The 23,170-nt window shown below is 36.0% G+C and overlaps 1 protein-coding gene across 3 annotated transcripts; it reads left to right on the top strand.

Annotated features, from left to right (window-relative positions):
* The first annotated feature begins 77 nt into the window (after positions 1-77).
* On the top strand, positions 78-21,595 carry LOC121418580 (HHIP-like protein 1). Of its 3 annotated transcripts, none has more exons than XM_041612516.1 (9): positions 78-118; positions 13,014-14,087; positions 14,708-15,039; positions 15,788-15,917; positions 16,631-16,773; positions 17,384-17,465; positions 18,041-18,126; positions 20,374-20,451; positions 21,081-21,595. In XM_041612516.1, the coding sequence occupies exons 2-9, from the start codon at positions 13,048-13,050 to the stop codon at positions 21,425-21,427; spliced, it is 2,238 nt and encodes a 745-aa protein (XP_041468450.1). In that variant the 5' UTR covers positions 78-118; positions 13,014-13,047; the 3' UTR covers positions 21,428-21,595. The 3 variants fall into 3 exon arrangements, with proteins under 3 accessions (XP_041468450.1, XP_041468451.1, XP_041468452.1); XM_041612517.1 differs by having other exon boundaries at positions 18,041-18,132; positions 20,177-20,451; positions 21,081-21,170; XM_041612518.1 differs by having other exon boundaries at positions 20,180-20,451; positions 21,081-21,170.
* The last annotated feature ends 1,575 nt before the right edge of the window (positions 21,596-23,170 follow it).

The following is a 23,170-nucleotide window of genomic DNA, read 5'->3' on the forward strand; positions in this document are numbered from 1 at the left end:
GATCCGATCGTCGATCTTCAATTTATCTTGTTGCGCTTGCGGATACCAGCGCAGCAGCGGCGCGGCTGTACGTACACCGTACCCAAGCCTACCGTACCGCTGAATGACGAACTATCTGGTAAGAAAGATTTGAATCGCGTTTTTAAATATTTGTTTGAACCATTATTCAGTGGTCGACGTAAGATTTGTTATTACGGTTATTACCGGTACTTTTTTTACACGTAACATTAGGTTAGACGGTAGACCTGCTATAGGTAGGCCTACAAATAATAACCGTGACTGTGTCTGTGAGACGGCAGAGTGGTCCCACATGTAGACTTTCATGTATGATGTAGGCCTAGATCTGCTGATTTGAAATAGAATATGAAAATATATGATCGTTCACATCAGTCAATGTCAAGAAAAAAGGGATTAATTTTTCCTAATATTCTTGATAGTTTGGAAGGCATAATCGTGATATAGTCCCCAAATCCAAAAGTGGGGATCATTAGAATCACACCTACCAGAATGCATGAAAATCACTTCCTTTCTCCAGAACACAGTCCCCAACTCTCGCACAGCTCTGTAGCAAAATGATAACACACACAAATGAAACACACTGTATATAAACACTAGGGTTCTCTCCCTATTTATATACTCGTGATACAGTCCCCACTCAATGGGAAATCAAGTTCGATTTTCACGGCGGTGGGGACAGTTTAAACAGTATAGTATACTCTTGCCCGGGGACCCCGACACGTCTTCAGACAGTGTCCCCGACACGTCTTCAGACAGTGTCGGGGTCCTGAGTTCCACCATGTATTCTCACCGGAGTACAAAACTTCGCAATGTTTGGCATTAGAAAACCGGTGATAATAATGAATTAAAAATCTAACGATTAATAACAACCTTACCTAAACAAACTGTTCCTAAATCAGCTTAACTTCCAATTAAAACTGATGTATACAATTCCAAGAAATCCTTCGAAAGAACGTCAATTTTCGGACTTTTGTTCCAATCGCGAGATCGCCATGTTTGAAGAACGTGAAAATAGTTTCTGCGCATGCGTATATAAATATTCATAAGATGACGTCTCTGCCTTTACAAAACAGTTTAGTGAATATGCATGTAAGTCAAAACTTTCGGCAAGTCGCCTCGATTCAGTTAAATCGTGATTTAGGCATGTAATTCAATACCATTTTTTCATTATAATGTATTTCATATATAATGCTATTTTGTTACATTCTGTGTTTTTATAATATATATTTTTTTATTTGTCATTTGTTATAAACTTATATTTCTTTCTCCTTTTCATCCTTTTTATGCTTTGTTTATGGGAAGGGGGGGGGGGGAGCATGACTGTTCTCTTGGTGTGTGTGTGTTTTATTTACTGAACAAATAAAATTTACGAATAGCATGATTGTGTTTTATAATTATATTAAGAGATATCTAGATCATGTAGAAACTCTTAGTCTGTATTATGATTATTCCCTTTGTGATTATGAGATATTAAAGAAATAGTTACAGATTCTAATTTTACATTTAGAATAACTTAACGATTTTCTTAAATATGAATCCTGATTTTATTAATGTTATTCATCTTTTTCACTTTTTATAGCAATTAGGAAGGAATGAATATGATTTTAAATGAAAGGACATACTTAAAAACAACTTTGCCTCCTTTTAAAATAAATATCAAGATATTGTAAAGAATAAATAATTATGATTAAAAAAAAATTCTGCCGCTTTGATAATCTCTAATCACCATGGCAGTAGCATAGGTTTTTTTAATCGCCCCCCTTCTGAAGAAAATTGATACGAAACGACCTCCAATTTTATGTTGAAGACCTTTTTTTGCTTGTCAAATTCACATTAAAAACATCGAACTCACTGCCGGATCCGGGGGGGGGGGGGGGGGCAAAGCCGGCTCGTCCTCCCCCCTTGAGAAGCATAATGAAAATTTGTGATGTTAAAAATGGTGTTAAAACCGAACTGTGCCCCCTCCCCTTTCTTGTCAAATTTTTTTCGGGCCAAATAATTTTTTTTTTGTTAAAAAGATTTCTTTCATTTTGTTTTTTTGGCTTAGCAATTTTTTTTCCTGGACGAAATTTCCTTAATTTTGGTTGGAAAACCTTTCTTCTTTTTTTTGCTCGTCAAATTTTTCATTGGAAAAATTTGCCCCCCTTTTGAAAATCATGGTTCCGCCCCTAATTGAGCTCATTTTTATGAAGTGCTTACACTGTCAAAAAATAATTTAAACAACACTATTGTGTGAATTGCGCAGTAGTTGTTTAAACATTTTAAATAAGTGTTTAAAATCTTAAACAATCAAGCTTTAATTATTGATAATTTGATATTTGAATTTAATATTTGATATTTGATATTTCAATTTAACATTTGAATTTAATATTTGATATTTGAATTTAATTATATAACAATACTGTGTTGTTTAAGATTTTAAATACTTGTTTAAACAATTGTGTGATTCGTGTCGTAAACAGCGTTTTTTCAATCATTTTTAACAGTGTATTTGAATGATTAGGAACAAAAAGTGACATGCAAAATATCAAATTAATGGCGCAAAATAGGCGACAGGAGTTTGATGACATATGAACTTCCATCATCTAGTAATATTGTATTTTTTTCACAATTTTTATAACTGCCCCTTTACATGCTCATGATAAGGCCGTCTGCGGCCCCAAATAAATTCACTAGTAAAGAGCTGAAAAGCGGAAGAAGTAGCCTTTGTGAGTAATTGGCATCATTGTTATTATATAGTTTACCGCCCTTACCTAGGGATCGGAAAAGTTGGTATTGATCAATTTGAAGAAATATATTACTTTGACCTGTAATCTTAATACAAGTTCCGTTCCCAAATATTATTTTAAAAACTTGATGCCGCAACGAAACAAAATAGCATTAAGCCGAGATGGGAAAACGGGGAAAGGTAAACAAAGGAGAAAACTATATTTTCATGATTTCCTCGCAAACTTGCGCGGAAGCAAATATTTATAGAGAAAGAAAATCCCGCAAAGCTATCTTTTTCGCCATTGCTTTCCCCTTCGCTCTCACCATTTCTCATGTTCTTTTTTTTTGGGGGGGTGGCGTTAGGATGGGAAAGCCACCCCGGGGGCCACCCCACCGCCTCCTTGCGACGCACTTGTTATAGAAAAATGGAAAAGGTTCATGACAAAGGCCTGACTTTTATTGGGATGTTATGACAAAATCTATCACAAAATTTGATTTCTGCATCAATACTTCAGTGGTACTGCAGTAGAAATATAGATAAGCTGATTTAGTGTCATCATTATTATTCATTAATTCTTATAAGCAAAACAATTAAGATAAAGAACGGGACGTATTCGAAAAAAGCGCCTCTTGGACATAGGCGGCGGAAGCGGGGGGGACGGGGGGGACGTGTCCCCCCTAAATTTTAGGTGGGGGGGACGGTCCCCCCTAAATTTTGTTTTGATAACCTTTTTTTTTTTTTTTTTTTGCTTGTCAATTTTTTTTCCTGCGTCCCCCCTAAATTCACGTGGACCCCCTTGACACGGACCCCCTTGTCCCCCCTAAAATTTAGGTTGATGACCTTTTTTTTTTTTTTTTTTTTTTTTTTTTTTTTTTTTTGCTTCTCAAAAATTTTTTGGGGCGCTTGTCCTATTTTTTACATGTGTCCATCCCAAAATTTCAGGTGGACACCCCCTAAATTTATTGGCTTCCGCCGCCAATACTCTTGGATGCCAGGAAAACAATCAGATAAGCAAGATTCCCGGCGAATTCATGCATCCTATATGTAACGAGTAATTCAATTCTTTGTAATTACAGGCCTATACTTATCCCGCAGAGATTTATATACTCAATGATTGAGGCTTAAAGAATGCCAACAAGATGAAAGATTACATAGTATTAAATCTAGAAACAAACATAATCATATTTCATGATCATCTTATAATCTCCGTTCAAACAAATTACAAATTGATATTGATATAAGCATCAATAGTATATGAAAATTGTTGGATGATAATGAGATTTGCATATATTTTCATTTCATTTATTTATTTTAAATTCTCATTAAAACATACAACATACAATTCAAACTGACAGAATGGTTCATGCATGCACAGTATACAAAATAAATAAAATGGAAAACATAACAAGAGAGAAAGAACAAAATTAAAATATGTGGGAGCCAGCACTGTTGGACTCCGTGATAATGTCTTTAAAATCATTTCACATCACGGAGTCCTCTAGATTCTAGGCTAAGTCAGCGCAGACCTTTCAGTTGCTGGGTTCCAGAAAATGGGCATCAATATCTTAAAGAGATGATTTGCTGATCACTCAATAATTTTGATCAACAAATATTTTCACAAGCGTACCTAAGAGGGGAGGGGGGGGGTAGACTGCCCCCCCTCCTCTGACGAGTCATAACTCATGCAATGGACGTACCCCTGCCCCCATGACGAATCACAACTGATCCCGACGAGCCACAAGTGCCCCCTCTTTTGAACTTGTAGACCTTTTTTTTCTTATTTGCTTGTCAATTTTTTTTCTGGTACGAAATCATTTATTTCTGGTTGAAGACAATTTCTTTTCTTTTTTTTGCTTGTCAAATTTTTGGGCAGACCAATTTGCCCCCCCCCCATGGAAAATTCTGGGTACGCCCCTGAAAATATTCCTTTAATATATGAGTATTAATTTATTTCTTCGCTTGTTTATTTACCTATATCTGTAGATTTCTATAATAATAATAATGATAAAAAATTTGTAGTACGACACCATGAGTATTATCTCTCGAAAACAAAGAAGACAAGAAGAAAATTAGAGACAAAAAAAGAGAAGAAAAAAAATAAAGAATAAAAAAGAAAAACAAAGGCAAAAACTAAAAAAAGGGAAGAAAAAAAACCGACCCAAAAATGAAGAGAAGGTAGGGGAACAAAATAACGAGAATAAAAAAAAGGGCAAAGGAAAATAAAATAGAACAGAAGAAAAGAAAAAAATGAAGGAGAAAGAAAGAAAAAACAAATAATTCAAAAGAAAATATGTTATTTCTTTCAAAGAAAAAACCAAAGCCGTATGTTGACTGGTTATCAGGCAAAGGGAAAAGCAAGAATTTACGGAACTAGACTCATGAATATTCATGTAAATCTCTCTCCGACGCATCGAATGATAGCCTTTTGTCGGGGCCTTAAGTTATATTTTCTATATGGACTTTAGTGCTATTGGCAAATCTGAAGAACATATGAACTTACTAAAATTCACACATATTACGCATATTCAATTATTATTTTATTTTTAAGTATATTTTTCTTTTATTGTTTGTTTTTGTTTTTTCGCCTGTTTGCTGACAAAAATCAAATTTATCCCGTTGCCTCGTCAAAAGGCTACATCGATCCTCCATTGGTTCCTGTACAAACGACTTTTAATGCACATCGGAAAAACATCCCTCCATTTTTGCCTAGTTTTGGGACATTACTTCTTCGTTTTGAGGATTGTGAATATTCCGGCTTAAGTTGTAAGTATGTATTGATTCCTTCATATCAATTTCTTACAATATAATTAATAATCATTAAATTCCCGAATCTCTTTTGGCCGACCCGGTCCGGATCCGGTGAGCTTGGGTGAAGCTGTTCGCAGCCCGAACACAGTACGTGTTCGGGCTGCCGCAGTAAAATATACTCATGATCCAGTCCCCACGCTATGGGATACACAGTTCGCTTTGTACGCAGTGGGGACGGTTCCAACAGTATAGCTATACTCGTGATACCATCCCCACGCTATGGGATACACAGTTCGTTTGGCACGCAGTGGGGATAGCTCCAACAGTATCATACTCGTGATACCGTCCCCTCACAAAATAAAATCGTGCTCGTTCAACAAGGGGATGGGGACAGTTTCCCGATGCAATGTGACTAGGATAAAGCATTTTAGGGTATGGCTGCGGAAGTTGGGGGGGGGGGTCAGCCCCTCCCTTTTTCCAAACATAAACGTGAAAATATGACCATAGGATTGTGATTTTATGTGCAGCTTCCTCCTTTTGCACCCACAAATGTAATGCAGTTTACCCACGAATGTAATAATTTTTGATCGTCCACAGATGTAATCCTTCTAAACTAAAATCCTATAGAACTTCCTTCATATAGCACAAAAATGCAAAGTCTTTCCAGACCCGGTAATTAAAAATTATAATGTAAGTCCAAAGTCTTTTTTTCCAGACCCGGTTGTTTCCAAACTTATAACATAGGTTCAAAGTCTTTTTTTCCAGACCCGGTTGATTAATAAATTATAATGTAAGCCCAAAGTCTTTTTTCCAGACCCGGTTGTTTAAAAAATTATAGGTTCAAAGTCTTTTTCCAGACCCAGTTTTACAAATCATTTCTTAAAGAGTCAAAAAGTAACAAAGATCCCCACTCTCTTATTAATATTAAATAACATGGAAATATAGCGTAGTCTTACATCCAGACCCAGATCTTTCAAATAAAAATGAATATACTACTACTAATAAATTAATAATTATATTAATTTATTAGTATTCAATTCATAATAATATAAATTTATTAGTAGTAGTATATTCATTTTTAGATTTTTTTTCATATCTTATGAAAATTGATTAGGTCTGGAATAAAGAAAACGCTCAAAACCTCTTTTTAAAATAGGTTTTTAGGTTGAAGGATTGTTTGGTCTTAGATATTGAGTTTTTCTTATTCTTATTATTACTATTAGCGTTATTCTGGAAAAAAATAACTGGGTCTGGCTGAAAGACTGTGCTATAAATATGTCCATGTTAGCCAGCATTAATAAGATTATGGGGTGGGGGGCTGTCTTTATAGTTATACTGTTATTGTTGTTGTATTATTTATAATTTTGGAATATCGGGGTTTGGAGAAAAGACTAAACTCTATTTTTAATTTTTATTCCACTGGAATATCATTATGGTATCTTAGTTTGGACTTATATTATAATTTTTTAAACAACCGGGTCTGGAAAAAGACTTTGGACTTGTATTATAATTTTTAATTAACCGGGTCTGGAAAAAGACTGCATTTTTGTGCTTCATTATTACATTTGTGGGTAAAGTGCATTACATTGGAAACTGATGCACAGTAAATCACAATCTTATGGTCATATTTTTACGTTTATATGTTTGGAAAAAGGAAGGGGCTGAAGTCCTTCCCCCCCCCCCCTCCCCCGCCCACCCCCCTCCCACCCCTCCCCCAAATCCGCAACCATACCCAAATGTGTTTTATCCTTGTCACGTTGCATCGGGAAACTGTCCCCATCCTCTTGTTGAACGAGCACGCTTTGATGTTGTGGGGGGGACGGTATCACGAGTCTATATACTGTTGGAGCTATCCCCACTGCGTACAAAGCGAACTGTGTATCCCATAGCGTGGGGATGGTATCACGAGTATAGCTATACTGTTGGAACCGTCCCCACTGCGTACAAAGCGAACTGTGTATCCCATAGCGTGGGGACTGGATCACGAGTATACTATACTGTTTAAACTGTCCCCACCGCCGTGAAAATCGAACTTGATTTCCCATTGAGTGGGGACTGTATCACGAGTATATAATAGGGAGAGAACCCTAGTGTTTATATACAGTGTGTTTCATTTGTGTGTGTTATCATTTTGCTACAGAGCTGTGCGAGAGTTGGGGACTGTGTTCTGGAGAAAGGAAGTGATTTTCATGCGTTCTGGTAGGTGTGATTCTAATGATCCCCACTTTTGGATTTGGGGACTATATCACGATTATGCCGTTTGGAAAAACTTCCGTTTGTAGGCCTACCCCCACTATAGATTGTCATGATTGTTGAGCAGGGTGACCAGATTTCACAAAATGAAATACGGGACCCTCGACGGCAAGACTTCCATGACCGTATGTCCCCTCCACTAAAATTGAAAAAAAAAATATGGAGAAGGTTTATCAAGAATTATCTAGCATATATCTAAGAGATTTAAGAAGGAAAAGTTGGATACATACCGAAATATGGCTTTATTCCGTCAAAAATTTAAGTGTGTGTAATTCCAATTCCCAATGCAATGGCATCGGTATAGTCAGAAAAATAAATTACCTGATACTCTTGAAGAGTAGACTGCCCGCCAGTAGACTAGTCGTAATATCAGTATGTGGCGCATGCCACAACTGGCCGTTGTGGCGTGCGCCTGTAATCCAAGATGTGGGAAGTTACAAATTGATGCAGAGGTTCGAGCCCTGATCACGTCTTTCGGATGGTGACGTTAAAGGTTGGTCCCAGACATAAATAATCATACCTGATTGATACACGTCTGTCAAAAACTCAAAATACATACACATATAACTGTTATAAAACCCATGGCTTTCAACAATTCCTGCTAGCTCAGTGAGTAAGGCGACAGACAGAAGATGCCTCTAACAGCAGTGAGAGGTTCGAATCCAAGCTCTAGCCGGAAGTAAGAAGAAAAAAAAGAAGAAAAAGAGAATGAAAGAAGGGGGTTTTGGAGAAGTATTTTTTAGAATTAGTGGAGGGGACATATGGAAGTCTTTCCCAATCGACAATGTATGGCAGTGTATCCTTTTGCTGAACACCTTTATTTCAGTGCTTTAAAAATGACAACTTCCGGAAATACAATCAAGAAAAATTCTCACTTGCTATTCCAAATATTATGAATATGATAAAATTATTTTATATTTACTGACCGTTTTCTTTGCATCGCACTTGCCGCATACCCCTCCACGAAAAACGATTATTTTTGCGTGCGACAAATTGCATCATGATTCCGGACGCGCACCGGATGGGTAAAGATATCTTTGATTATAATGATGTAAAAACAAATTTGTGTGATTTTTTTCTTCTTGTAATCATATCATGAGTAAATTCTAAGTTTATTTTTTATTTTTTATATCGAATCTAAACAGATGTTGGTGAAAAATTCGTGTTTGATAACTTATTTTATTTTTTTTTGTTAGCTGCATGTTTCATGGCACTTTCCAATATTCTGCTCGTTCGTTAGTGAAGGAAAAAATAAAAGAATGTTAAAATGAAATGATGAAAGAAAGAACAAGAAAAAGAAAATGGGTTTCCATCATTCTTTGAAATGAATAAAGAAGGAAAGAAAGGGAATGTCTGAAAGAGAAAATAAGGGAGAGAAAGGAAAAAAAGTAAGAAAAAAAAGGTGGAGGAAAGAACGAAGAAGGAAAGAAAAATGTTTCCTTCATTCTTTGAAAGAAAGAAACAAAAAAGAAAGAAGAAAAACAGGAAGGAAGGAAAGGAGGGAAAGAAGGAAAGAATAAGGGAAAAGAATTAGAAGGAAAAATAAAATGAATAATGAAAGAAAAGATGAAAGAGAGGGAGGAAAGAATGAAGGGAAGAGAGAATGAATGAGAAGAAAAAAAAGAGGAAGTGGGAAGGAAGCAAAGAAAAAGTTTAACCAAAGAAAAATGAAATAAAAAAGGACATAAAAAAAGGAGACAAAAAAGGAAAGAGAAAAATGAACACAGAGATAAAGGATCAGGAAACAAAGATATATATATGGAAAAAGGATAGGAAAGAAAGACAGAAAAAAAGTTCAAACTTAAAACAAACAAAAAAATCCCATCTAACAAAATATTTTGTGTTTTTAAACTTATTTAGAAAAAATAGAATGTTTTAGAAATGAATAAAATTTGATAGTGAAAAATTGCGGCATCGTACAAATGCATCTCTCCCATCCCATTTCAAGTTCGCACCGATCACAACAAGACTCAAAAGCTAAAACTAGATCAAACGTAATATGAAAATTCAACGTTCCTCCGATTACATCACCAAATCATAATTATAAACATTTCCCACCGATTTTGTGATTATTTTGGTGGAAAAACTGTTTATCATGTGAGATTGTTTGCACCATTGAGAATCTGCTCAGATCATATAGCTTACTATATAGCCTGCTACAGAAAGAAGGCCAGTTTGTTTGCAATGTATTGGGTTAGCAAATCACCGCAGAACTTGCAAAAGTTTACAGCTGTTGATTTTATTGTTGTCTCTGCTTCGTCATCTGTTAGTTATTTGATGAAAATTCATCACTTTCAAATGTTTCAACTATATTTTGTTCAAAATTCTGAAATACAGGCCAAATAGGCATCCTGTGAAGGTTTTGTCTGGACGCCGTGAAAAAGGAGCAAAACAATGAAAATTTCATCAAAATCGGAAGTAAAATAAGAAAGTTACAACATTTTAAAGTTTTGATTCATTTCACAAAACAGTTATATGCACATCTCGGTCGGTATGCAAATAAGGGAACTGATGACATCAATCATTATTTCTTTTGTATTCTATTATATGAAATATGAAATATTTTGATTTTCTCCTCACTGTCATGTGAAATGAAGTTTCATTCCTCCCTAAACATGTGGAATTCCAAAATTTAATAATAATATTTTGTGCTTTAGGCAAGGAGGTCCAAATCATCAAATTCGTCAAAATTGAAATATTGTATAATTCAAACAATAAAAACAAAAGAAATAGTGAGTTAGTGACATCATCGACTCTCATTTGGATGTAAGTGGCTCGTTCATATAACTATTTTGTTAAAAATAAGTGAAACTTTGAAATGTCATAACTTATTTTACATCCGATTTTGATGAAATCTTCAGCATTGTGCTTGTCTGATTTTCTTTATCGATTCAAATCAACATTTTTCTGAGGTGGACTTGACCTTTAATGTTATAATTTATTTGGGCAAAAGCCCATTTAGATTTTCATGTGTCGCGAGATGAAATGAACCCATGGGTGCGAGGTTCTAATACCAAACACGGTTCATTTCATGAACTGTGTTTGGCAGTGGATTTCTAACTAGTGGGTCGCGCGTGCTGCACACCTACTTCTGGTTCCACAACACACGACTTCTATGGCTTGATTTTTCTGTGCGCGGCGGCATGTAATGAACCCTTGAGTGGTTATGGCATGGATTTTAGTATTGCCAAATGTTGCTTACCATACCTTGTTTGATACTAATAACTCACCTTGTTGTAATTGAAGTCAAGACCTCTTCCCGCTATGCTAGCTAGAAGCTACCTCAAGCGATGGTTCGTGTAGTCTCCACTACACTTCACTACTGTCAGGTGATGAATACTCGCTCTCAAAAACCAGTGACAAACTGTGTCACCTTTTGGTAAAAAAGGCAACATGTCATGTAAAAAAAAAGACATTTGAGACCTTTCGTTTTCTGAGACGAGCCATGTGGACGTACGAGATTAAGGGATTTTGGGAGCACTGCGCTTGCGCGAAGCATTATGTGATGAGCCTTCTCGTTAACTGCCCAAATCTGTGACTCGTATTTGAGGGTTTTGACGTTTGGTGTCATAGTGCTCGAATGAGCGCTAGTTCGTGCATGATGACGTCATCCAAGCTTAGCAAAAATGAACGAAGCCGCATCAACATTCAAGTTTCGTTGATTCAGCAGGGCTGGTAACTGCAAATTACTGCTTGTTACCAGCTTTTCCATTAGATTTAGTGTGTCCTGTTTTCAGACACTACATATCCGATAGGTAATTGATGTTCTATTTCCAAACAACTGTGTTTTTGTGGCTTTTTGCGCAAGAGTGGAAGTGTTGCACCCTCAGTCGCCCCACTGGTTTGTAGGGTGATGCTGCGCCTGAATCTCTGGCGGGGCATCGGCCCACGGCCCGCTCGCTATCAGGTATGCTTTGGTCTGGTGCGGGCCCAGTACGGGTACGTCGATTAAGTCGAAACTGTTTTCATCAATGTACGAATGTGACACTGAACAAGCGGTGTCACCACTTCCGGTGAACTAGGAATACGTTGCAGTCGCAGACAATCGAAAGCTTCGTATTAACCCGTAAACTGCGACGGGCAACGATCATGGCCGTGGGAGATGGGTCAAAAGGCCACAATTGTGGCCCTTGAGAAACCTGCTTTTTGTCCCTATTTACATGCTCTGCTATCATGGATTTTTTTTAATGCAAATGACACAGTTTAGTATTTGAATCAATGACAGACCTGATAAATGAGAATAATATAGATGGAAGCAAAAAAACCCGCCTCTGATTTCCTGAAGGACTGCCAAAACAGTCCAAAGTTAATTTTCTCCAGATTGCGTGTTTGAATTTTCACTTCTGGGTATTTAAATTTATGTTAGCAACATTGTTGGCTTTCATATTTTGTGGATTTTCTGAAAAGGCATAATTTTTGAAGTGATTCAGAGCAAATATGATTGAATAATTGTATTTAACTCCAAATCTTTTATAAAATATAATCGAAATGACAAGGTATTTACAATTTGCATAGCTTGTTTACCTTTGCTTATATCTCTGGCACTTGTAGTTCAGCAAGAGCTGCAGCGTGGTTTGTGGATTTGTGAATGAATGCATGTGGCAATGACACAGTTTCTGTTTCTACCAATCACAGAGCTTGTAACTGAGACTTAGATAATAGATTGAAGCTAAATGCCCACCTCTAATTGGCTAAAGAACGCCGAAATAGTAGTGGAAGTTTCTGATCATCCGAAGTGAATTTTCGTCATATTACGTGTTAGAATTCCTACTTCCGGGTATTTAAATTTACGTAAACAACATTGTTTGGTGTTCTTATTTTGTGGATTTTATGAAAATGTATAATTTTTGGAGCAGATTCAAAGTTAATATGATTTATCAATTATTTTTTTATTCCGAAAATCCCTCCCCCACCCCTCAACTTCTGAATATTTGTTCAATCAGCAATAACCTATTCTGGAATGTTTGAAGAAAAAAAATTGTATGTCAATAGCCCATATTTTTTTCATTTTAGTACATATTAAACTGGCACATTGACCTGTGATAGTGCTAGTTTCCTTTCTCAATCTATTGACCACAACATTGCTCAGTCTGTTTAGCCCCTTTATGACCTTTACTTCCTGGTCTGTACTAGTAAAACTGTAATTGTATAGAGTCTAATCAAACACAGACACTGGCCTGAATTGGTTTTCAGATCACTATTCTACCTGGCAAAAAGAACATTTGATTGTGGCACCTTTCTATAATTGTCTAAATTCTATCTTTTCTCTGTTTTGTTTTCCTAGTTCATCCCTTAGTCTTTCAGAGGTAAGAATCACCATGATGCTGAGTATTCTTGTGTTAGCATTATACCTGTCTTCCAGCCTTGCGCATCCACAGTGCCTTGACTTCTACCCACCATTTGAGCTTCCATCAGATAGCCAGGTATTTTGTGATGGTTACAAGGATTTTGGTTGCTGTACACAGGTTCAGAATGAAGCCATCCGGGACAGGTATCAGGCGCTCAAGAGAAACCTGCCCCAGAGTGCCTCCAATGACTGCAGAAATTACCTGAAGGATATCTTGTGTCAGGAATGTTCGCCATACGCGGCTCATTTATTTGATGCAGAAACTACACACCGTAAGACGGCACTGCCAGGTCTGTGTGGGGCGTACTGCTCCTCTTTGTACAATACATGTCCAGAGGTGATTCCTTTGGTAACAGATGATGTAGCACTCATTGAAGCACAAAATGCAGGCGAGAGCGCATTTTGTGCTGCTGTAGAAATCGGTGACATGGACTATTGTTACCCAAACATCCTCCAGGATACATTTCTCGATGACCTGGCTTGGGATGCACGAACCGGCGGAGGAGACGGCTGCCTGTGCTTTGAAGAATTTGCCAATGGGCTGCGCAACCCCCTCCTTGCTGTTCATGCCAACGACAAAACACACCGCCTCTTCATAGCAGAACAAGTAGGAATAGTCCATGTGTACCTCAGGAATGGCACACGACTGGATGATCCTTTCCTTGACATCCAGGACACCGTGCTAACATCAAGTCGAAGAGGGGATGAGAGGGGCTTCCTTGGACTAGCCTTTCATCCAAACTTTGTCAACAACAGCAGATTGTTTGTCTATTACACTACCACTTTAGCTTCCTCAGAGATCATAAGGATAAGTGAATTTCAAACCATGTCTAATGATTCGAACCGGGTTAACATGACAACAGAGAGGATTATCATTGATGTTGAGCAGCCTGCTGGTAATCACAATGGTGGTCAGATGCTCTTTGATGATCAGGGCTATTTCTATGCTTTTCTTGGTGACGGTGGTCGAGGGGGAGATCCATTCGGACGTTATGGAAATGCCCAAAATTTGTAAGTATTTCTTTTTGAAATGTTAATATTCCTTGATTAACTCTCTGTCAATGTTCCTCTTCAAAAGAATTATTGAATAATTTTATCTTTGATTTTAATAGGAAAATGATAACAAGTTTCATCCCGCACTCCTTTTGTTATTGTAAGTTTAAATAAGTATGTTGACATACTCTTCACTCAATCAAGAAAAATTCATTGCATGAAATAATTCATAATTTTTTGTTTTAATTGCAAAATAAATAGCAGTTGTAGACGTAGTTATTTTTTTAAATTTCATTATTGTAATATTCAACATTAATGGTAACAAGCATTCTGTGTTTTGGCCATAGAAAAGTATGTTACCACTTTGAAGCATTTTAATTTCTGAATCTAGACTAAACCTGTAATGAATATTCATAAACCTGAACCTTCCAATCTCATAGTTTCAACTGATAAAAACTTGAAGCTAAAAAATATTATGCTCCCTCAGCTTCAAAAGATTATAATGTACAATAATGTTAATTGCTGAATGCAAATTTAATCAGACATTATCTACAAATTTACCATTAAATCTGTAAACATTCCTGTCTGTTGCGGATTTTTCGGAGACAAAATTTTATTTCTCTCCAATCTTTTCCAAGGGCCGAGCTTCTTGGATCTGTGATAAGAATCAATGTGGATCAGCAAGAAAATGGACTCGCGTATGCCATACCACCCGACAACCCATTCGTCTCTTACAACAACAGCGAAAGACGTCATGAGATTTATGCATATGGCACAAGGAACATGTGGCGTTGTTCCATTGATCAGGGGGACAGGGAAACGGGGGAAGGAAGAGGGCGTATGTTCTGTGGAGATGTTGGCCAACACAGCTATGAAGAGATTGATATCATTGAGAAGGGAGGCAACTATGGATGGAGAGGAAAAGAAGGATTCTCATGCTATGATAATACTATGTGTAATGATTGGCTGGGTAAGAGCACATAATCTCTTTATCATTTCATTTCCTTTATAAACAAACATTTTTTGAAAATTCATCAGATCACAGTAATAATGATAATAAAAATAATTAATAATAATAATAATAATATAGGTATATTTACTCAGGGAAGCCACTTCAGTTCTGAAAACTGTTCTCCCAGCGTGCCCTGCTATTATTATTACCCCAGCTATAGCTTGGTTGCCTAGGCAGTCAAGCATTCAAGGAATTTCTGCCTACCGGGTACCCATTCACTTCACCTGGGTTGAGTACAGCACAATGTGGATAAATTTCTTGCTGAAGGAAATTACGCCATGACTGGGATTTGAACCCACGACCCTCAGTTTCAAAGTCACAAGACTAATCCACTGGGCCCAAAATTCTAAAATGGAAATCTCAAAGGTTGTGTGGATTTATATTCAAATCATGTACTCTTTGTTAATGATTTAGCAATTAGGGCTATATGTGTACTATCAGTAAGCTGTAGGAAATTAAACACTTCACCATATTCAGTTAATATTGTTACTTGTTAGCAAATTATTCAGTTCTTATTCTCTGAGCAGCGGTTTAACCTGTTGATAGTAGATGATAACAATTTATGAACATGATATTGTTATGACAATGTCATGTACAGGTTTACTATTTTGTTGAGAAATCATATTTTGCTCATTACACTATCAGCATAATATTGCAAAATGTTTGTTGTATTTTCATTCTTACCCCCCCCCCCCTTCCCATACAGAGAATGAAGTTCTGCCCATCCATGCATACCCTCACACTGTTGGCAAATCTGTGATCGGTGGATATGTGTACAGAGGATGTCAATACCCAAACCTAAATGGAAAATACATCTTCGGAGATTATGTGTCAGGGTATGTATAATTTACCTCTCCTCTCCACAGTTTACTTGACACTGCTTTAATATGAAAAGATCTGTATGAAATTTGACGACCAACATTTGTCTTGAAAATGATGTTGTCGATGGAGATATAGGGAGCCTTTCTTGAAACAGACCATTTCAGATTAACTACTCTATATTTTGAAAATATTTTGAAAAGTATTTAGTCAAATTTAATCAAACTTGTGTGAGATGGTTTTAGAATTAATAAATGATATTAAAATGAATAATGTGTTTCCTAGTCAAGGTCAGAGGTGATTTTTTTGTCCACAAACTTAGGGTGTTTGATTTTTAAAGAAAAATAATTCTCTTGTGTGTTGAATTAGCAACCACGCACACCTAAATGACTGTCGTACTGATGGTTGTTTCTGTGAAGCAGGTTTTTAAATGAGAAAGGGGTTCAAAGACCAGTCAAACTAATTTGAGCTATATGATGACATAGATTGTATCTTAAAAAATTGTGAGTAATCATTACTTTGAGATGTACAATATAATAAGTATTAAAGCAATATTGTCTACTTTCATGAAATTAACTCTTGGTTTGTATCTTAAAAAATTGTGAGTAATCATTACTTTGAGATGTACGATATAGTAAGTATAACAGCAATATTGTGTACTTTCATGAAATTAACTCTTGGTTTCTTCATTCTTTTGTTTTCATGTTTTCTCTCATTTTTGTTTTTACAGGCGATTGTTTGAATTAACTGAGAACACATATACTCAAGAATGGAACAGTCGAGAATTCTGCCTCGGAGATAACACTGTTTGTACTGGGTCCATGTTGGGATCCTTTCCTAAGAATATCCTCTCATTCGGCGAGGATGAAGCAGGTAAAGTCTTAATTATGTCAAATGTATGGATTAAAGAAGGTGGAATTTTCATTGAATAGCCCAGTCATTAAGGAGACATCTTTTCAGAGATAGCTTTTCAGGTCCCTTATGTGTGTAGATCAATTGGCAAACGTATTGGCTTGCAAAAAAAGAGAAAAGTTGTTGACACACTTTTTTTTTCTCTCCCCTGTATTTTTGCTTGTGAAGTATGGTAAAATATACTTTCATTGCACTACATAAGAATTTTGCTTGCCATATTTGGGCAAGTAGTTTTTTCTTTACTTCAAAACACTTGCCAGACTTTTACCTCGTTTAAAACCAATTCATTGTGCTCATTCTTTCTGTAGGGATTCAATTTTCATTACGAAGTCTTTGTAGAGGCTTTGAAAGCTGGTGTTACCCTTGTTGCTAATCAAAGGCATACACATGCTTTAGCTTCATTCTTAAATTTTTTTTAAATGATTTATTGAATCAACTAGAATAGTGACTGGTCATAAGCAAAGAAATTTACGGTTGAATGTGGGAGACAAACTCTGATTTAATACTCTATTTCAATGGATGTTGTTAGATGGTTTGTGTTTTACTTTTTTTTTGTAATGACTAAATGTAGGTGAGGTGTATCTTCTGTCAACGAGTGATGCCAAGACCACCGTACCTCAAGGGAAAGTCTTCAAGATAATTGATCCACGAAAGTAAGTATTCAGGTTTTGATTATTCAAGTTTAAACTTTCATTTTTTTTTTGCTTGGAATGCTACTCTTATACCTCTTGACAGGTGGTTGATCACTCCATTGCAAATCTTGCGTGTCAAACAACTTCTTCAATTTCCCCTGAATGCTCAGGAGCCGTGGCACATCGGTCTTAGATTGAAAAGGTGCAAGAACATTTTGTTTTAACGAGTCTTACTTTATTTCCATTGTAACAGTACATGTATTTCATAACGATAAATCAGGGACAATGTTCCTGAGAAAACTAGTTCCTCAGTTTTTGCCCAATGCTCTGACATGATAATGGACTGAGTATCATGTCAGAAATTTGATTCATCAATATATAACTCCATCTGATACAACCATTCCTAAAATATTAAATATTTTGGAAAAGATGATGAAACTTTGCTTTGTAGATTAGAAAAAGTGTAGCCACAATATCGAATTAGGAACATTAAAACTGGAGAGGGTACCTTTTGTCTAATATTCAGAAAGCAGTAATGATCCCTATGACTATGATGTGAATTCTTAAACCTCGTTTTCTGGTACCGATTGTTTTAGGAGAGGAAATCCTGAGAAGTGCCTTAAAGATATCAGAGATGTTGATGTTCATGGTCCTACCACACCATTTGAACCATCACCTACAGGTATTAATCAAGATTGTGTTTTTGATTCATTGATGATTTCCTCAGTGTGAAATATAGGATAAAGTCCTAGGATATTTTTACTCCTGTAAAACCATTTTGGTCCATTCTTCAAAATTTAATGCTTTGCAGCAGGAGTAATCTGGCCAACACTGTTGTCTCACATTGACTGTGTGTTATAAATTGCTAGTCTTAAATAACCCCTTTGAATATGATTAATAGTAATACAGAGGATGATTTAATTTATAATTCTATTTGTGTAGAGAAACTTAAATGTTTTTGAGAAGAGGGTAACCTTTCTGCTCCTGGTAAAACAATTAATTGTAATATGAATGCATTGAGTAGTGAAGTCAAGTGGGCCTATATTACAAAACTACATTGCTCAGGATGTTGCATTATGGGTAATAAACCTGGCCATCTCATGAGGGCTTGAATTGGGGCTATTAAGGCTGCTGGTTCGTATAAAATAAAGACTATTAGTCTTGTTATTTAAGACTAATAATTTCCAAATCAGCCCTATGTGATGCTTCACATACATTTTGGAATGTGAAGCAGGGGGGGGGGGGCTTGTAATCACTTGCATGAATCTTAAGAAATTATCATAAGGCAAAAGGCAATTCATATTTCCCCTTCGAAACAAAATAAAATGTTGAAGCAGTTGCATTTCATTGCCTGATATAACATTTCTAACATCAAATTTGTCAAATTCTTCTTCTGTTGTAATTGCTGCTTTTCTTCCTTGCTACCGTTCATCTAAGCTTTCCCATCTTTGCTATTTACATTTGTAATTTATGATGAATTCATTTATTCAGTAAATTTTTCATTTTAAATTGTGATATATTTCGATGGGACATAAATAGTGTCAGTTTGATGCGTAAGAATGTACACTAATATTTGTTAACACCAATGAATGCACTGCATGTTCTTATAGTCAAAAGCTTATATTGCATGAAATACTAACCTGCAAGCAACATGAGCTTTCATGAGGTCTTAGATTTTCGTAGGTGAGAAGTAAATACTATATCAATACTGCCTATCAAGTGAGATATGACAATTCATATCACAGCAGACTTTTTTTTTTCAAAAAAGGATTTTATTTTGTCCAAAGGGCACAGTGCTGAGGGGGAAAAATATAGCTTTTTAGGGGATGTGAAACCTTACTTATTTAACAGATAGAACAAACAGTATTTCATATATATAGTTTGTAGATTTTCCAACTGAGTCAGCATTGGCTTTATGATCATACTGCTAGCTTCTACATGGATCTACATTGTCAGAAAAATATGCTAGTGTGTGCATTATTCAAACTATGTTTATGTGTACACATGCCTAATAATGCACCTTATAAGAAGAGGCAACATCAAACCTCATTTGATGTGATAACTGATAAATGTGATCCTTTCAGTTCTAGTCAGGAGTTGATTGTTTGATCTAGATCTACGTGTATTACTGATTTGGATCTGTATTAATCTATGTAATACAATAACTGATTCTGGTGTTGGTGTTGGAAGCACAATTTTGATTATTTTCCCTAGCTCCAACCTAATTTGAGTTGACAAAAGGTATCCAAACATGTTATGGATGACTCAAAACCAACTGAGACTCATCCCAGGACCAGCTTTGTGTTGATTTGCTGATGTTATAGAAACCTGCTTGTGCACCTTACTAGAATTCACCAAATGGCCTTTAATGGTTTAATTGGTTGATCATTACAGACTTGCTGTAACTAATTGATTTTGTCATCCTTTGAGAGGTTGGTTTCCTTTAGATTAAAAGAAAGACGGGGATGTAAGATTGTAATGTGTGTACAACTTTATACTATACTCCCACTGCACAGTAGTAGTAGGTCCCTCTTGAACTATTGGGCAACACATGCATCAATCACTCTCAATAATGCAGATATCTTTCCTGCTATTCCTCTAAGCTTTCCTTCCATATTGCCTAATTCACTGCACCCTCCTTCCTGAAGCTCACTTAGAATTTGAAATAAATATATATATATATATACAGCTTGCTTAAAAATGATCATTACCTCTACCCCATTCCCTACCAACAGGAAGTGCAATATGTGTGACCCTGCATCCTCCATATCACTTGGCTGTGCTATGCTTAGCTCTCCTCTTTATACATCATCTTCTTGTTGCCATGCCAACCAGCTTGCATCACTATGAACATCTACGCTATGTTAATCTACCTCTTCCAAGATGCAATGATAAAACGGAAGGTTCTTGTTTCGATCCTGCTATTCAGAAAACCTCAGGTGCCCTAAGAAATGCAAAGGAGATTACTTGGAGGTCGACAATACCACATACTGCGATGCAAAGTTTGGTATGTATTTTCAAGGTTTTGAAGAGTAATCTTTATGTTAAAGATAAGAGTTGATATGTCAGGAAGGGGTGGTTATACAAAGAGATATGCTTGATATTTGCAATTTATTGTGAAAATATGCTTGATATTTTTTTATGTTCTGTCTTTCATGCTGATTGCAAAATTTTAGTGCAATTGCATAATAAGAAAGTAATCACTGAATTATATTATAAAGCATAATGAAATGCAAACTTCAAACTAGACAATTCTTATGTTATCTCAACTTTATCTAAGCTGAATCTACATTCAAAATGAAAACTCACCATCCACCTAAGTCTTTGTTCTATTTTTCAAAAATCTTTTCTTTAAATTTCATGAACCACAGTGCAACAACCATTTTAGGCCAAGTTTTTTCATCTTTCCTAATTGAGTGACTTATTGGGCATGGCAAGAAAGTTAATACTTTTAATTTCAAATTGAGTGTAACGGGACAATTCAATGAAATTGAGTTGCCACTGAATGCAATTCAACTACGAGTTTGTGTTTAATCAAAGAACTTGGGCTTGATTTGGAACTGAACATAAGCTCCTTGTAAGATTTGACAATAGCATGTTTTTTTTCTACCAATTTTGATCAATCCTCATTTCCAGTGATAACGGGTACAGTCCGGAAGGTGCAGCGTTTCAACAATGAATTGCGACTGAATATCTTTGTTGACGAACTCCACAAGAGAGCTTATGACCTTCCTGCCATACACGCAGGACGCAGGATCTCAATCTCACAGTACTCGCGGTCTGGCCGCTGCCGATGTCCAAACCTAGAGGTTGGACAGACTTACTTTATTCTTGGGGATTACAAGTCATCTTGGCAGAAGTTGATCCTGAAAGAGTCTTCCATCGTAAAGCGCTATCATTGGTACCACTCAGCCATGATCCCTCAGCTAAATAAGGAATGCAGGGCTATTACCTTAGAGCTTTTAATGAAAGAGTTTAGTTGAAGTACTATTTAGATGGTGAAAGTTCTGTCCAAATACTGTTTGAATATTTCAAGAATTTAGTCAATGCTATAAATTCTTTTATGCAATTTGACCTGTACAAAAAAAAATCATTGATATTATAATAATGATAATAAGATAGGGTATTTATATTGCGCACATATCCACCTTGTTAGGTGCTCAAGGCGCTCCTATATTACCCGGCTAAGCTAGGCTTTCATAGCGCACACAGCTTTTTAAGGTATTACTTCCTACCGGTACCCATTTACCTCACCTGGGTTGAACTTGAGTGCAGCACATTGTGGATCAGTTTCTTGCTGAAGGAAATTACGCCATGGCTGGGATTCGAACCCACGATCCTCTGTTTCAAAGTCCGAAGACTAATCCACTGGGCCTCAACGCTCCACGTTATAGTACATGTAGCAGGAGAGAATGATATATTGAAAATCATGAATTATTTTTTTTTTGTAATGCCAATCGTGGTGTTACAAATTCCACAAATATTTGAATGATGAACAATGTCTGATGTTCAGATTAACTTGAAATTCTTCTTCATACAGGTATAACTGTGGTTCCAAGACATATGCTCCTACAACAATTGTATCTACTGAAAATGCATACATTAAGCCTAACATAAACCTGAGCTTCAAACCTCAATCTAATCTAATAAACATATACCTAAATAAAAAATTATAATACAAATAGAAACAAACAAATCACAACTCTAACCATTCCCTTCATATCATCAGAGAAGTCGGCAGAAGAGCATCTTTCATGAGGGCAAAGCAGATGTTGCATTACCATACCATAACTGCACCTGTAGTAACTTTGATATATATATCCGTCATAAATTTGTGTGTCAAAAAAGCCCAAAGATTATTATTTCTTCTGGAAGACTGCTCAAATTCGAAATTGTGCATATATACACCAGTACAAGCTCAAAGAACACTTTTCATTTTGATTTCTCTTTATCATCAAAGTCTAATTTTTATCTCTATAATGTGGATATTTTTTCTTTGGGATATATGTCTTTAATATTAAGTCTATAAATCCAAATCATATGTCGTACCATTTGGTTGGCATTGTATTTCTTTAATATTGCTTAATAAGTAAATCAATAATCAGTTGTTGCTTGCAGCTCAAAATAGTACCTCTTAATTGTAGAAACTGATGTGCTTTCAATTCAATAAATTATGTGAGTGAGTACTTTGAAATATAGCATTTACATTTTAAGAAGAATTTATACTAATGTATTTTCTGTTTCATGTTGATGTTTCCAAAACAATATTTTTATAGATTGTTAAATTATAACTCAATATATTTTCTGATGTATATTTGTTGTCACATACCAAATTGGTTTTATAAAGGAAAAGAATCGTGATAACTTGATTTCTAGAGCAATGGCAGTCTCATAATCCAAACCCCTGGTTTTGAAAAAAAAATGATGCACTTATCATTTTCTTTAGTATTTAAGAAATACATTAGTCCTCTTTACTGGATTCCTTCAAGAGGACATAAAGTCAACATTCCTGTAGTTGTTTGCTTGCATACTCTCTTAGTCGTTGGGGGACAACATCAGCTATGATTACCATAAGTATTACTATACAAGAAGAAATCAAATCTTACGTGTTATAGAATTCTGAATGGTTTAGCTGTTTTACTTGTATACATGGTTGTGTATTCTTATTCAAAGAAGAAAATAGTTCTTTCTGCTTGACCATCAGAAATCCCCAAATCAGACCCACC

This window comes from Lytechinus variegatus, chromosome 7, assembly GCF_018143015.1.
Source record: "Lytechinus variegatus isolate NC3 chromosome 7, Lvar_3.0, whole genome shotgun sequence".
NCBI classification, from domain to species: Eukaryota; Metazoa; Echinodermata; class Echinoidea; order Temnopleuroida; family Toxopneustidae; genus Lytechinus; species Lytechinus variegatus.